Source organism: Ischnura elegans, chromosome 1 (assembly GCF_921293095.1).
Source record: "Ischnura elegans chromosome 1, ioIscEleg1.1, whole genome shotgun sequence".
Taxonomy (NCBI): domain Eukaryota; kingdom Metazoa; phylum Arthropoda; class Insecta; order Odonata; family Coenagrionidae; genus Ischnura; species Ischnura elegans.
The window spans coordinates 6,483,400-6,498,305 of record NC_060246.1 but is presented as its reverse complement, the minus strand read 5'-3'; the positions used below and the strand labels follow the sequence as shown (position 1 = coordinate 6,498,305).

At 39.0% G+C, this 14,906-nt stretch overlaps 1 protein-coding gene across 1 annotated transcript in view; it reads right to left on the bottom strand.

Annotated features, from left to right (window-relative positions):
• The window catches only part of LOC124155216 (exosome complex exonuclease RRP44), a 47,022-nt gene extending 32,446 nt beyond the window's left edge, over positions 1 to 14,576 (bottom strand). The window contains exons 1-8 of the mRNA XM_046528935.1: positions 14,289 to 14,576; positions 13,997 to 14,167; positions 13,762 to 13,919; positions 13,411 to 13,619; positions 11,742 to 11,896; positions 5,125 to 5,229; positions 1,479 to 1,608; positions 152 to 330 (exon numbers count right to left, since the gene is read on the bottom strand). Coding sequence (XP_046384891.1) covers positions 152 to 330; positions 1,479 to 1,608; positions 5,125 to 5,229; positions 11,742 to 11,896; positions 13,411 to 13,619; positions 13,762 to 13,919; positions 13,997 to 14,167; positions 14,289 to 14,342 — 1,161 coding nt within the window. The 5' untranslated portion in view covers positions 14,343 to 14,576. The remainder of the gene's footprint in view (positions 1 to 151; positions 331 to 1,478; positions 1,609 to 5,124; positions 5,230 to 11,741; positions 11,897 to 13,410; positions 13,620 to 13,761; positions 13,920 to 13,996; positions 14,168 to 14,288) is intronic.
• Positions 14,577 to 14,906: the final 330 nt, after the last annotated feature.

Here is a 14,906-nt window from a genome sequence, read left to right as displayed (position 1 = left end):
CCTCATATTGATCACACTTATTTGCGTAAAATGAAGTTTTAAATTCAAACAGACAAACTATGCTTCCAATTTTTCAATCTCCTTATAATGGAGGAATGTGTAGACAGAGAAATCAATATAAAAATATGATTTTAGTTTCCAAAAAAATTACCGATTTTCCTGGAGTCACTTGGAGAATGCCACAGTATTGTCGCCACTTGCGCCTAATGATTGCCACGACTTTTCCAGTGGGAATGCGCTCCTTTGCTTGCTTCTTGGCACCATCTTTACTCTTTTCTGAAGACCCTGCAGACACAAGTTTGATCTCCTTGTCTTCCTCCACCATATCACCTGTGAAACATGCAAACATGAAACCTAAATTATTTAAGAAATATAAATCATAACAGGAATGCGAAACACACCAATTTGAGTAAAGATCAGCTTATGACATCCATGAAAATAGATTATTTAAGAAGTAATAAAGAGCACTGAAGAATGGGAAACTCAGAGTCGGCAAATGTGGGCATTAAATTCATCTTTTCCATTGATTTAAGTAGCAATTTCGAGGCCAATTTGACATTTCAAAAATGTAAAAAGTAAATCAACGTATGCATTTGCAGAAATATTTTTTTTTGTGACTGTTATTAATATTATAACTGTTTATTTGCCTCAGGATAAGAAATTTAAAAACATTGTACGAGGCAAATCAAATTCATTGGGCAAGAGAGACAAACACAAAGTGTAGACAATGGGTTGAACACAAAGGAGACAAGATCGATTTTTATTTATGTACTTATTGATTTGATAATTTCCTTTTCTGGAACAAAAGAACAAAAACTTATATTAATACAACAAACGCTGTGAAAAAACCCAAATAGAATGGAAAGATCATCTAACCAACGCCGCGAAAATCTTCGAACCTACTTTATATTAATTATATCAACCACTTTTTTACTTTAACACTGTGTTGAATATTTTTATTTAGTTTCAGTCGAAACCTACTTACCTACAAATAGTTAAATCATAACAAAAGTAACAGAAACAGGTGGGATATAATGGAATGACATGCGATTGGCATTGAAGGAACAGAGAGATGACACCTTTCCACATTCATGTTACTGAACGTATAACGTGTTTAAAGAGGTAATTAATTAACTACGTTTTCAATAAAAAAAGTGGTTGATAGAGTTTGGTTGAGTGTTTAGAAGAGTCTTTTTTTGGAGCATTGGTCAAAACAAATAAACACTAAAGGAAGACTCAACACATTCGTTACAAATGTTATCAGAAAAGGTATTGTACATCTCCATTGAGGCAAAATCAAAAATTTTATGCACAGAGCGTGAAAATACACATGACGCTGGATTTTACATTTTAGAAGGATTGAGGAATCACGTCAACCCATCACAAATGCTGATGGATTACTATGAAATCGACTAAGAGTGCTAGTTGAATGGGTATCACAATCAGCAATAAACATGTAAATGGAAGTCGTACTTCACCTTCATCACCAGCTTCATCCTGTAAAACCACTTCGCAAGGAGAAGACCATTCTTCCTCTGGAAGCAATTCCACAGCAACTGAGTCACCATCAACAGCTCTATTAAGGCCACACCGGCCCTGCACAAGTACCTGAAGAGTGTCACAATGGATGGATTTCATTATATCCTTCCTTAGGGTAACTATTTAGGTTTGTGCAAACATGAAGTGACATTCGGATAATTTTGTCTCATAATGAGCACACCAAAACAAAGATAAAAACAAGAAATTCTTCATGTACTAGAATGAAAATCATTTAGAATAAAGGACTACAAATCTGGTAAAAATATCACAAATGGAATAAGTTTTCACAAATTGGCAATTGAAGGCCTAGGACAGAGGCATAGCCAGAAATTTTGTTCGGGGGGGGGATCCAAAACTGGAGGGAGGGGGGAATTTCTGAAAAACAGGGTACCAAGTTAAGGGTTTTTAATTAATTTTAACAATTGGAATAATCGATAAAACTTGTTTTTTTGCAAAGAAGTCTTTTGTAAATTCATGATTTTTTAAGATTTTGTTATATTTTCTGAAGCAAAGTAATTGTTTTTATTTTTCGGGACGGGGTCCAGACCCCATACCACACACAACCACAGTGAAGTATTAATTGCAACTTTCTGGAACAGTGCACCTTTTTGAGTGAATTCCAGAATGACTTTATTGCAGCATTATCTTGGGGAACACTAACCTAGGAATATCTGACATCTCATTCCAAGAAAATTTGCAATGTTTTAGCATACCCCTGAATTTCAGTTTTCTTCATTCATTTGGGCCTCCTCATTCTTTCAAAACAGTGTTATTGTTACAACCTCGTCTACATCTCTGAAGGGATGGGAGGCCTTCTACCCTGATGCTATTGGGAGCCAATGGTGCGAAGCGATTGGGGCTATTAATCCTCCAAAGCCAATCGTTAGAAGGGGCTACTTCAAAGTCAAGGCATTGCATGGGGAATAGAAAGCTTTCTTACTTGACTTTCAAAGGCAATTGACTACACACTTTCATTTGCAGGCCTGCAATGACTTTCTCCCATAAAGAAGCTCTTTAATCATCATTTGATTGATATTGGTGTAACTGCCTGAATTTGGCTGCTTATTCCAACTGACACAAATACAATTGTCACCATAGTATACGTATATTTTAAAATTTTACCATTAGTAACAAAATTTGCATTATAGAGTAAAATTATTGGCTACTTAGCTAAGTTGATATGTTCTTAGGGCTGTAAGAAAATACCGTATAAGCGTGTGTAAGAGGCGCACCCCTATTTTGAGCATCGAAGCTACAAAGAAAAAAATTTTGTGGCATTTTTTTTAATCCTATCGTTCGGTGTTGCTGACCTATGCCTGGAATTTCGACAGTTATCAAAATTTCCTCTTTCAATACTAATTGAAAGAGGAAATTTTGATAACTGCGGCGGTAATAGCGGCATAAGAGGGAGTAGAAAGAGTTCCGATCCTCTCTTAGCATACTCCGTTGCTCTACGATGACAGTCCTACTCACGAACAATTTTGTACAAAAGCTCTCGCAGGAGTAGTGCAATAGAATGGCAGCCGTGGAAAATTTTAAGGCAAAACATGACAGGCACATAGCATGAACCTTCCCATGAAATTGGACAACAATCGGGGCAATATCTGCGCCGTAGGATAATAACCACGTCGTAAATTTAACGGAGCCACACTCGGCCCTCCATCAGCCAATGCCTATGCCGTTTTTTTCCTTTCCGAGACCACACAGGAAAATACGAAAATATCAAGTTACCGGAGAACAATGGAAACGTGTTTCATCCCTACCCCCATCTCACCAACTGACCTTTTTCGTTCTACCAGGTTCAATTCTCCTAGTTTCTGGAGGCCAAATGCTAGGTGAGTCACCTACTAAGCTCGAAGATATCTCGATATCTTTCAGCAATAGTACGACACGCACGAGGTTTTAAAAAGAATGAGACCTAATGCGACGTATATCTGACAGCATTTAAGTTTTGGAAGCTCTAACTGAATGACACAAAGATTTATAGTTAAAACAAGGCTACTAATATTCAACATAGTCCAAACAGCACAATTTCGGAAGAAACAAGCGTAGCATAAGCGCATTCAAACAAGACGAGACGGATTGGAAACTTCAGGCAACGCAAACTGCGTACTTCACATTGCTGCACCTTCGCCCCTTCGCTTTGAAGGCAACGACGTCACATGCAAGATCAGACGTGTTCTTCCCTTGCTCCTTCACTCATAGCCTCGTAGCTTGAAATACGGAGGGGAGGGAGCGTGCTCCTTCCCATCGACCTCTCCTTCAGCGCTCTTCACTTGTAAGCATTCCCGATTTCTTCCATCCACAATTTAGTCCAACAATGAACACACTCGTACGAATTTTTTAAGCCGCAGGTTTTGACACCAAAATAATTTTCAGTTGCAAAAATCCTCATATTAGCATCTGAAGATGATTTTTGAAAAATCAGGTCCTCAGCGTAATGGAAATTGCTCGGCAAGAGAGATGTTGATTATTAACCAGGTATGTCCTTCAAAACTACACGTTTCTCTACGTCTGATATCCGATTACTATATGCAGTATAAATGCCGTGGGATACCCACTCGTGGCAGTAAATTTAGCTCGCCCTCCAGAGCAAAATACCCCGCGCGATCTTTTCCATGTTCACATCTGGGGTACCAAGGTGACGGCGCGATGCTTACAAGAAAAGCAAACAGGAGCATTTTAAAAATACGTCACAAAGGGAGAAACTCCCCTGCCTGCCGCTTGATTTTGACCCAGGGTTCCAGATGACTGACTCACGCTGAAAACCAAGGCCACTCAGTTCCCCTTGGACTTGCGACTGGCGAAGGGGAGGGGGGGAAGATTAGAAGTTTGTGTAAGAGGCGCACCCCCATTTTCGGCTGCAATTTCTGGGAAAAAAGGTGCGCCTCTCACACGCGCTTATACGGTATATACTTGTGGCACAATATCTGCCATAACACGCAATAGAGAAAATCGGGAATGTTCCAAGAACTTCCAGCGCGGCGCTCGCATTCGCCGTTAGTATATAAACAAGCGAGCTTGGCTAACAATGATTCAGCCAGTTGAGTCTGTACTTCGAAGTGAGAATAAACGCTTCACAGTAGTAAAGACACAAGTGTGTTATTTAGCCTACTAAAGTATTATTTAGCATAGTAAATCGCTACATACTCTATTCCTACAAGCCTAAGTTGTTTTCTTTCTCCCAAACACTTCATTATTTAGTAGTACAATAGGAATATCATGCTGGGGTAAATTCATCTGCTTTTCCACTTGACTTAGCTCCAATTACTTTTAAAAATAAAAAAAAATTAGGTCCAAAGAACACGTGAACTTGTCGCAAAAGGAGAATTTCTGCAACTGTAAAATATCGACAATCCAACCAGAAAAAAGAAAAAAAAAAAAAATAGAAATTTTTTCAAATATTTTAAGCAAAAAAGAAAACGATGAGTCAAAATTTTAGGGCCAAAGTCAAGCTATTTTATGATACACTTAATGCTTAACTTGAGGCAATAAATTGAATACAAATAATATTAAATTTGTACATAAAAAGTCATCTATTGTAATATTACCATAAGATAGCAATTAAGTCATAATAAAACTTACCATGTAGTCTTTGCCTTCAACATTGACATTTCCCTCCAAGAAATTTTCACGAGACGCCAAAAAGGTTCCTTGCAGAAGGCGGCCACTTTTCACTCCCTCTCTCACCTAGAAAATAATTTGTAAAGTGGATGAGTAGTTTATTGATACAGGTAAACAAAGAATTCCTCCTTACCTAGCAATTATGGGGATTAAGATTGACTATTAATTAAAACTAGCCATTAAAAATGCTTTGTTACTTTTCCTTTCTTCCTTCATTACTTCATGAGGGAAGGTTAGTCATTGCCTTGAAAATGCCACTAGTTCTGAAACCAGAGTTGGCTTGTTGGCAACAAAATGAGGATTTACCTCAAGCAAAATACATTCATTTCATAATAAACTAGCAATAAATTTCCATCAAGTACACCTGAGATTTTTATTTTATTTATGAGTTGTTTCATGAGAATTAGGAAAAACTGCAAATTGCATAAAAAGTTGGAAAAAGCAGCCATTACGGAAAAATTGAGGAGTCACAACAAAACTTAAAATTATGATAATTGTCAGTGAACCAGGATATTATAAAAAATGGATTGAAGGCTGACACAGAAAAAAGTGACAAAAAGTCAAATGCATTACATGTTTTTAAATGTATGGGTAAGGGTATGGATAGAAATGGAAATGCAGAAGAAAAAATGAACAAGCAACAAAATCAACACTGACGGTAGAGCATCAAGAGGACGGGAAGGTAGAGAAAGTAAGGCATCTTTCCTTTTTCCATGTAACTTAAACTGCGTGGATAAAACATCACTTAAAAATCATGAGTTTCTACTCAATGTTATGTATTTATGGAGAAAATTAAGGAAAGAAAAAGTAAACAGAAATGCCAGGTTGAACTGGTTCAACAACACATGCCCTTTTTACGAGTCATCTTTTTATCAAAAATTGCAAACTAGGAAGGTATTCAGAATACTCTCTCTCAAAACAGAGGAAAAATGATTTGAACATCAACACCAATCATCAGGACTTTTCTATCTTTTTTTTTCTTTTGTAAATTTGATGGCAACGAAACAATGCCCTACAAATCACAATCTTTATCGTTTTGAAAAGGCCCACAGGACCAGTCTTGCCTGCAGTTCCCAACAGAAGCTCACATTCAACTCTCTGAAGAATAGATGACTCACAACAAACATAACAATACCAAAATAAACAGCAATGGTTAAAAAACTAAATTTACTAGTTTAAAAAAAATGTCAGTTTGTGTCCTGAAGATCATAGCGAACTCAGTTCAATGTTAGAAATGAAAATTTCATTGATCTGGAGTGGAATTCGAAAGAACTTTACAAAAGCATCTTTTGTCTAAAATGGGTTAAACACAATTAGAACGTATAACTTCCATTGGAATTCACATTCCCTCACGTAGGTGTTAGCATTCCCTGATCTACAACAGGAAATTTGTATCAACAAGGTTCCCACCGTGACTGTGACCTTCAATCAGCTCTATCTTTCAATGTATTGGTCAGATTAAAGACCTGATGACTTAATGTAGACCTGATTGAGGGCCAGAAGAAATTCTTGGATCCAATTTGGTTTGATATCCCGTTCCACACCGACTGTATGAATGGCCTGGATCTAGAGGACCAAGGTAGCCCTCCTAGCAGACAGGCAGTCATAATGAGAACCAATGAAGGAATGATGCTAACACAATTCAAAGATGTATTCAACGGTGTTCGGCGAGATGTTGTGGAACATAATGATACAATGGTAAATGAAGAGCAAACTTAGTGCATGTCCACAGTAATTTTATTTGGTACGACGCGTTTCAGCGACCTTACTTCACTATCATCAGGTACAAAATGCCATATTTTCGTCAAGAAGTCATATATATATACAATCATGCATATGGGAGGGGTATATTTATGAGTCGGCGGAAGTGGGAGAGGGTTTGGGGGGGGGTAAAGGATGGGGGAAGGGGGTGGGGAGGTGGTTGGGATACGTAAGGATTTGGGGTTCGGTTGAAGGTTTTGAGAGGGGGGAGGGCTAACAACAGGGAATGACTCAGGAACTCAATGTCATTCAAAAGATTTTCCTTGCGTTTTCTCCTCCTGGTAATTTCCCATTGCTCGAGTGCGTCGAGCCGACGTCCTTTTCCTTCGAAGGCCAGTATTTTAGGTTGGAAACTACATGAATGGTTCTCGTTGATAAGGTGAGTGGCTAGCTGGGATTTGGTGTCTTTCTTATCAAAACATCTTTTGTGCTCTGCTGTCCTTACTTTGAAATTCCGACCAGTTTGTCCTACATATGTTGAATCACATGAGTCGCAGCTGATTGCATAAATGCCAGATCTTAAAAGAGGGTCCAATTTATCTAATGATTTGTCAAATAATTTTTTAAGCGTCACTAGGGAATAAAAACAGAATTTAAAACGGTCTCTCGGGAAGCACTTGGAAACTTCGTATGACTCTTTACCTACGTATGGTAGCTTCACCCACTTCTTTGTGTTTGAGGTCTGCTTAAGGTCTGTGATTTCTTTAATGGCTTTTTTCCTTCGTGAATTCTGCAATATCCTTTCAATTAGATACCCATCGTAGCCGTTAACAGAAGCAATGTGATGAATGTGGTTTAGTTCTTTGGCAAAGGACTCCCGTGAAAGTGGAATATTCATGAGTCTATTAATCATAGAGTGGAATGCTGCCATTTTGTGACTGAGGGCATGGCACGAATCAGATGGAATGACCATATCTGTAGATGTCGGCTTTCTAAAGATGTCAAATATATGTTTATCCCCGAATATAGATATTTGCAAATCTAAAAAACTTAAACTTCCATCTGTATCTTACTCCATCGTGAAATTAATGCTTTTATGGCATGAGTTTAAAAGGTTTAAGAAATTATTGGCTTGCCGTAAGCTTCCGGTCCAACAACATAAAATATCGTCGACATATCGAAACCAATAAAATACGTTCTTTACAAGTGAGTCATTGGAGTTAAAAATCTTTCTTTCAAAATTGTCCATAAAAATTTCGGCTAGTAATGGGGAAAGGGGGGACCCCATTGATAAGCCTTCGTCTTGTTGATAAAATATACTATTAAAAAGAAAGTAATTTTGTTTAACACATACCTCCAAAAGAATGGTCAATTCTTGTATGGCAACTGGGTTTGCTTGTGAATTGTTGAGGATATTTTTGGCCATTTCTAAGGCTTCTTTCACGGGTATGGAAGTGAAAAGGTTCTTAACGTCAAAGGAAATTAGTTTGGCGTTCCGGGGTAACTTGATGGGTTTAAGTTTTTCGGTAAGTACTGTAGAGTTTTTTATACTGAATTTAGGGGTAAACTTAGTAAGCTGACGGAATAGGTGATTAGTTCTATGCGAAAGTTTATGTGTTGGAGATCCAACACCGGAAACCACAGTCTTGCTGTGTTCCCCGACGTCTCGTCATCCTCGTACCGCCAATCGCGTGGACCCTTGCGGCCACCAATCTCCCACCCATATCCTGTTCGCGGAGTGCTTATTTTACTTGTTGTGCTTTTGTGTGGTGATGTGGAAATTAACCCTGGTCCTTCCCCAAGTGATCTTTTTCGAGTATATTACCAAAATGTTAGAAGCATCAAAAATAAACTCTCGATATGTGATTCTCATGCTCACGAACTGTCTCGTTTTGATGCTATTGCTTTCACAGAAACGTGGCTATCTATAGCTGTTGTTGTATCTATGCGAGTTGTCTTTCTCTGGCACTCATAAAATTTACCGCAGGGATAGATCCTCTAGAGGTGGTGGTGTACTCCTCGCTATAAACTCTAACTTTTATTCAAAGCGTCGCAAGGACCTGGAGACGGGATGTGAAATTGTGTGGTGTGAAGTTTCTCCTTCTTCTCGCAACCGTAGGAAATCGAAAATTTTAATAGGGTGTTTCTACCGCCCTCCATCAAGTGACATCATAATCTTAGAAAATTGTTTGGACTCAGTTCTTAGTGCTGTGAGGCTTGGTGATGTTATTCTTTTGGGAGATTTTAACCTATCAATCCGTTGGGACTCCCCAAATTGTGGCCATCCGCTCAATGTCCACGATCGCTATTTTCTTGACCATTTCATCGCTGGCCTTCAACTCTCTCAATATAATCTTCACCATACTCGCGATTTGGCAACACTGGATTTCCTTATTTCGTCTCTTCCTCCAGAAGAAATTACACCGGGGCAAAATATCTTTGCTTCTGACCACGAATCCCTCGACGCTGAGTACTGTTTCTGCCGTTCCCGGACAACCTGTGCACCTCCCAATGGTCCTTTGTTTCCCCTCCCTGCCTGGTCAAAAGTTTGCTGGGAGGACATCAACCGCCACCTCGACCTCATCCCCTGGGGCATTCTATCGTCTTTATCCCCTGAGGAAGCGGTCGACTACCCCTACAGTGTTATTGAAAGTGTCATTAAGGACTGTGTGCCCAAGGTGAAACGCAGGTCCAGAAAATTTCCTTCCTGGTTCAAGCCCGAGACCTTGCGTATTCTTGGAAATAAGAACCGCGCATGGTTCCTCTACAAAACCTGCCCAAACTAGTATACCCTTCGGTCATTCAAAGACCTGCGTCGCTACTCAAAGGTCCTCATTCAACATGACTATGCTGAGTTCACCCAGAATGTCACTTCATCCATTACCACCAACCCAAGAAAATTTTGGTCATTTGTAAATCGCCGCAGCAGTAAACCTAGAATCCCTGAAATAGTTTCTTACGCTAATGCTAATGCCGTTGGAGAAAACAGGACGACCATCTTTCTCAAATTCTTCTCTGAATGCATGACGCCCCTCTCTTCCCCACCTCTCACCCATGATCACTTCCCTGCACCAATTTCCAGTAATTGCCTCTGTGAAATCCGAACTGACCCGCTTGAAGTTCTTAAATATTTACGCAAAATTCCCCTTCAACATTCATCAGGCCCTGATGGCCTGAGTCCGATATTTGTTCACCATTGTGCTGAATCACTCTCCATTCCTTTAACTTTGCTTTTAAACCGATGCTTTTCCCTTGGCATTTTTCCACCACAATGGAAAACTGCTAATGTTATCCCCATTCATAAATCCGGGCCAAAAAATGTTGCATCAAACTAAAGACCCATCTCCTTACTTCCAGTTCTCTCTTGTGTTTGTGAAAGAATTATCTTAAATCGACTATACTACTTCACCTCCCCTCATCTCTCTGATAATCAACATGGTTTTCTTCCAGGCCGCTCATGCATGACCAACTTATCCGTCTTTCAGCATAACGCCATTAACTCCATTAATAATAAATCACAGTTAGACACCATTTTCCTGGATTTTTCCAAAGCTTTTGACTCTATCAATCATAGCCTCCTCCTCCACAAATTAGGTGAACGATTTAATATTTCTGGTAATTTCATAAGTCTCCTAACTAGCTTCCTCAACAACCGAACTCAAAGGGTTATTCTTTCTGGCTCATCTTCTCCTTGGTCTCCTCTGACATCTGGGGTTCCTCAGGGGAGTGTCCTTTGTCCTTATCTGTTTAACTTGTATGTTGATGATCTTGCCTCTTTGCTACCTTCTTCCCAAGCTCAAACTCTCCTTTATGCTGACGATTGTAAATTGTTCAAGGAAATTCAAAAACCATCTGATTGCCAAGACCTACAAGATGCCTTACGTCAGACATCGAATTGGTGTAATGTCTGGAATCTTGCATTAAACCCAGATAAATGTAGTGTGATGTCCATTTCCCTAAAGAAGATAACTCATCAATTTGACTACAGTATTTTTAATCACTCGCTGAAACATGTATCAACATCTAAGGACCTAGGCATTATCACTGACGATAAATTAAATTTTTCTCCGCACATACAATCCATCAAGTCTAAAGCAATGTCCCTCTTAGGACTCCTGTTCCGTTTCACTGAAATTAAAGACCCCCAGGCACTTCGAACTTTTTTCATCTATCATTCTTCCAATTCTTACCTACTCTTGTCCCATCTGGTCTATCTCTTCACAAACCAACCTCTCATCCCTGGACTGTGTCAGCAATTTCTTTGCCAATATACTAAAAAATAGAATACTGCATTTACGCAACATGTCCACTAATGCTATTCTCTACTCCCTCTTCATCCCTAATCTCACTACCCATAGGCTCACAGCTGATTTAAAACTTATTTATAAGATTCTCAATTCCACCATCGACTGCCCAGCATTGCTCTCTTTTATCAATTTTAAAGTTCCACCCCGCCCCACCCGTTCTCATCCCCTCAATCCCATTCCTAGACTTTCACCCACTAAACGTTCGTTTTTCTACCGCATTACTTCGGTGTTGAACTCACTCCCTCCACACATCGACCCCTTTGCGCTTCCATTGAAATCCATCATAAGCCTTTCCCTATCCTATCTGTCACCGAGGTAGTCTGTCACTGCAGTTTCTTGTTGTCCTTTTGTTTTTGTAAATGTAATTATTGTTTTCTACATGTTATATTGCGTCTTCGTCCTCTAATTTATGTATTGTTACCTGGCCACTATAAAATGGCAAGTATATGCTGTATGTGGTTGTATTTCTTTAAAATAAAAAAAATAAAAATTAAAAATTAACTCTCGCAAAGAAACCAAATACAAAATATTCACCAGCAGAAAACAACAAAACGAGACCCATGCATGTACCTGTGTTGGAGTGAGATGCAAGGGATATAATGCAGATGACTGGTCTTTTTCCTTGGGATCATTCCTCCTCCTCTCCTCCCACTCATCAGACACTTTCAGCGTAAGCCTATCTTCAAGTCCTGGAAAGCCTGTCAAGCTTCTAATGTAAGCAGCCACTGAAGATAAAATACATTTTCATTACATATACGTTACACATTTCTTTCAACATAAAAAACTGAGAATGAAATGAATATAGGGGTTCAAATGAACTAATTAACACTTCCATACCATCCAAACAAAGAGCACATTATCATGCATGAAAAATTGGTTGTATTTGGAGAAAAGCAACATAAATTGTGTAAATTACTACACGAGGAAATGCCCAAATATTAAATTATTAGTGACCTCTGTATACAGCAATATACTGAGGGGGTTATACTGAGGGTATACAGTGGATTCGGGGGTCCCACGGCAGGGGGCCCCGCATAGGATGCGCTCTCGAGGGCCGGGAACCAAGTTCCGAGACTTATACGCCCTACGTGCCACTTCGAGAGGGGGAGGACAGAGGAAGGAAAAGGATGGGAGGTATCGCCGTGATGAGAGCCCGACGACACCTCCAGGGGAAGGATAGGAAAAGAAGGGAGGGGACGAGGAATCCTGCACCGTCACAGAGACGGGCGGGCCCTACTAACAGCGAAACCAAGCGAACGCAATTTAAATTCTACCGATCCTAGTGGATTTTCCTGCTTAGTTTTTAGGATTTTCCACTTATTTTCCAGGTTGATATTTATACAAAGATATTACACAAACTTGTACATTAAAAAGCAACAACAGAATTTTGAAATGTTAGTTCCTTTGAACATGAATTTGAATTATTATACAATTACAAAAAGAATATGTTTGTCCTTCCCTACAAAAAGTTAATTTCAATGGATAGCACATACACTTTTCATCAGATAACCAATCTGCCAGATATGAGGGCCCCTTTCTTTAATTTTGATTAACTTTATACTATATGCATACGACTTAAGACCTATTTTTAATATCTTGAAAACCATTAGAAATACATGGAAATTCCAAGGATGAAATGCAATCGTTTCCTAAGTAAATTGGGGTTTTTTTCATTGCCTAGATAAGGTCTCCACTCAACCAAAGCATCAAGTTCCCTTCATCAACTCAGCCCCAAACTGGGGAAATTTCCGTAAGGGTTGTTTAGCTCTGGTGTGGATCAATGGCCAATTAAGAATTGAGAGGAGCGAGGGTGATTGGGGACCTGGAGGCCTTCCAAGCAATGCTGCTCAATTAGAGTAGAATAGGGGAAATTATTCCTAAGGCCCTTTCAAAGCCTTAAATCTCAAAAGTAATCTGCTCATTCCATTTCATTGGTATTCCTACAGTATTAAATAAATAGATAGTTGGAACGAGCAGTTAGCAAAAAACTTAACCGCTTACTGTGAAAGCATGCCAGTCCAATTAAACTGCAATTATACATTTACAACAAGAACTTCATTTTGATCTTGGAAAATCCCATCTTCACAATCTTGCATCATACATTGAATGGCCTTCCTAATTTAATGTCCCACTGGCAATTCAATACTTTAATCGAATGATAATCAAAGTGATTTAAAACAGGGCCTGAACAAAATGCTGATTCCATACTGCAAGTGAATCGAACCCAATTATTGCTTACTTGTTGAAACAAGGATTCCATCCTCCTTCGCCTTCTCCAAACTCCCTATGTCATCAGTAATGAGAACCATTCTCACTCGATCTTTTTCTTCTCTGCTCTCCTGACTTCTTTTTAGATGGCTCTCGTACCAGGACACGACCTTCCTGATAGCTCTATCGTTCCTATCGTTTGCGGACTCACCCCTTTGTCGCTCTCCCACATAGGTTTGCCTGGGGTAAAATGAAAATTTAAGAGTGAATTAATGCTACATCTGACTTAAGAATGTACACACGACCGTGGAACAATCACATTGCAAGAGAAGGTAGCTAGAGAAAAACACAGTTTCTTGAAGGACATGACAGAGATACTTACTGATGATGTTCATTGACAAATGTGTAAAAATTCCTGTCTCGATTAGACATTAGATTCCTCAAACGCGCATGAAGAGTACAACTCCTGTGGCGAACTTCTTCCAAAACTGTTTGCGTAATAATGATATTGTACAGGGCATCAACCTCGAGAACATCCATCTGGCGAAAGGCAGAACACAAGGAATATCAAATGATGCCCGTGATTATTAATACCAACGTTAAATACCCAAACATACCTGATGCAAGACAACATTTGTGTCCAAAATTAAGTAATGAGGAAATGGGAAAATGCTACTTTTTGACTCGGGTATCTCTTCTAACACCAGATCTCGACTTTTATGAGGGCAAATGACGCAAAACTGCGATCCACACCATATATCATCTCGTAAGTAGTGCTCTCTGACAATCTGAGGAAGAAATATTTTATTTAAAAAATCATCTTTCGTAGTACCCAAATTAGAGAAATATTCAGTACTAGGCAAAGACCACTCAAGACTATAAATGGGTAGATAAAAATAGACAAATTACCTTCAATATGTTGCCTTTCTTTGTTTTCGTGAGGAATGTTTTTGTTTTCAACATTTTGAATCCCCTTAATGCATAAACATTAAAATTCAAACGAAGCGAAGATTAGACGAAGGTCCACAATGCAAACCCAAACTGGAAAGTCGAGTTTACTCGAAGATCATTTGCCAATTTTAAAAATATGAATGAAAACGAAAAATCAAACTTTGAACATAAGATCACATAAATATCAACGGAACATGTTCCGGCAATGCCTCTCACGCGACTTTCTCTATTCCTCTTTTTATCTTCCAGAACGTAGTTGGTTGACACCAGGGAAGTTCAACAGGATAGGGGAAATTTTTTCTCAAGCATTTGCGACACCTATTCTTGTAGTTGTTGCTAAATATAATATTTGTAGCCATAAAAATGCATAACTCAGCCATAAATTTCCAATTTACGCTATATTGCCTTTCCTTATGATAACTAAATGTCAATTTCTTATGATTTTTATTTTCGGTCGAAGTGTTATTAGAAAAACAAATGAAGGTGACATCCGCATCCTCTCAAGTGAACTGTGTTGTTGTTTCGGAGTTCTGTAGTGAAATCGAAGAATGTCGGCATTTGCCAGCGTGTATCGCA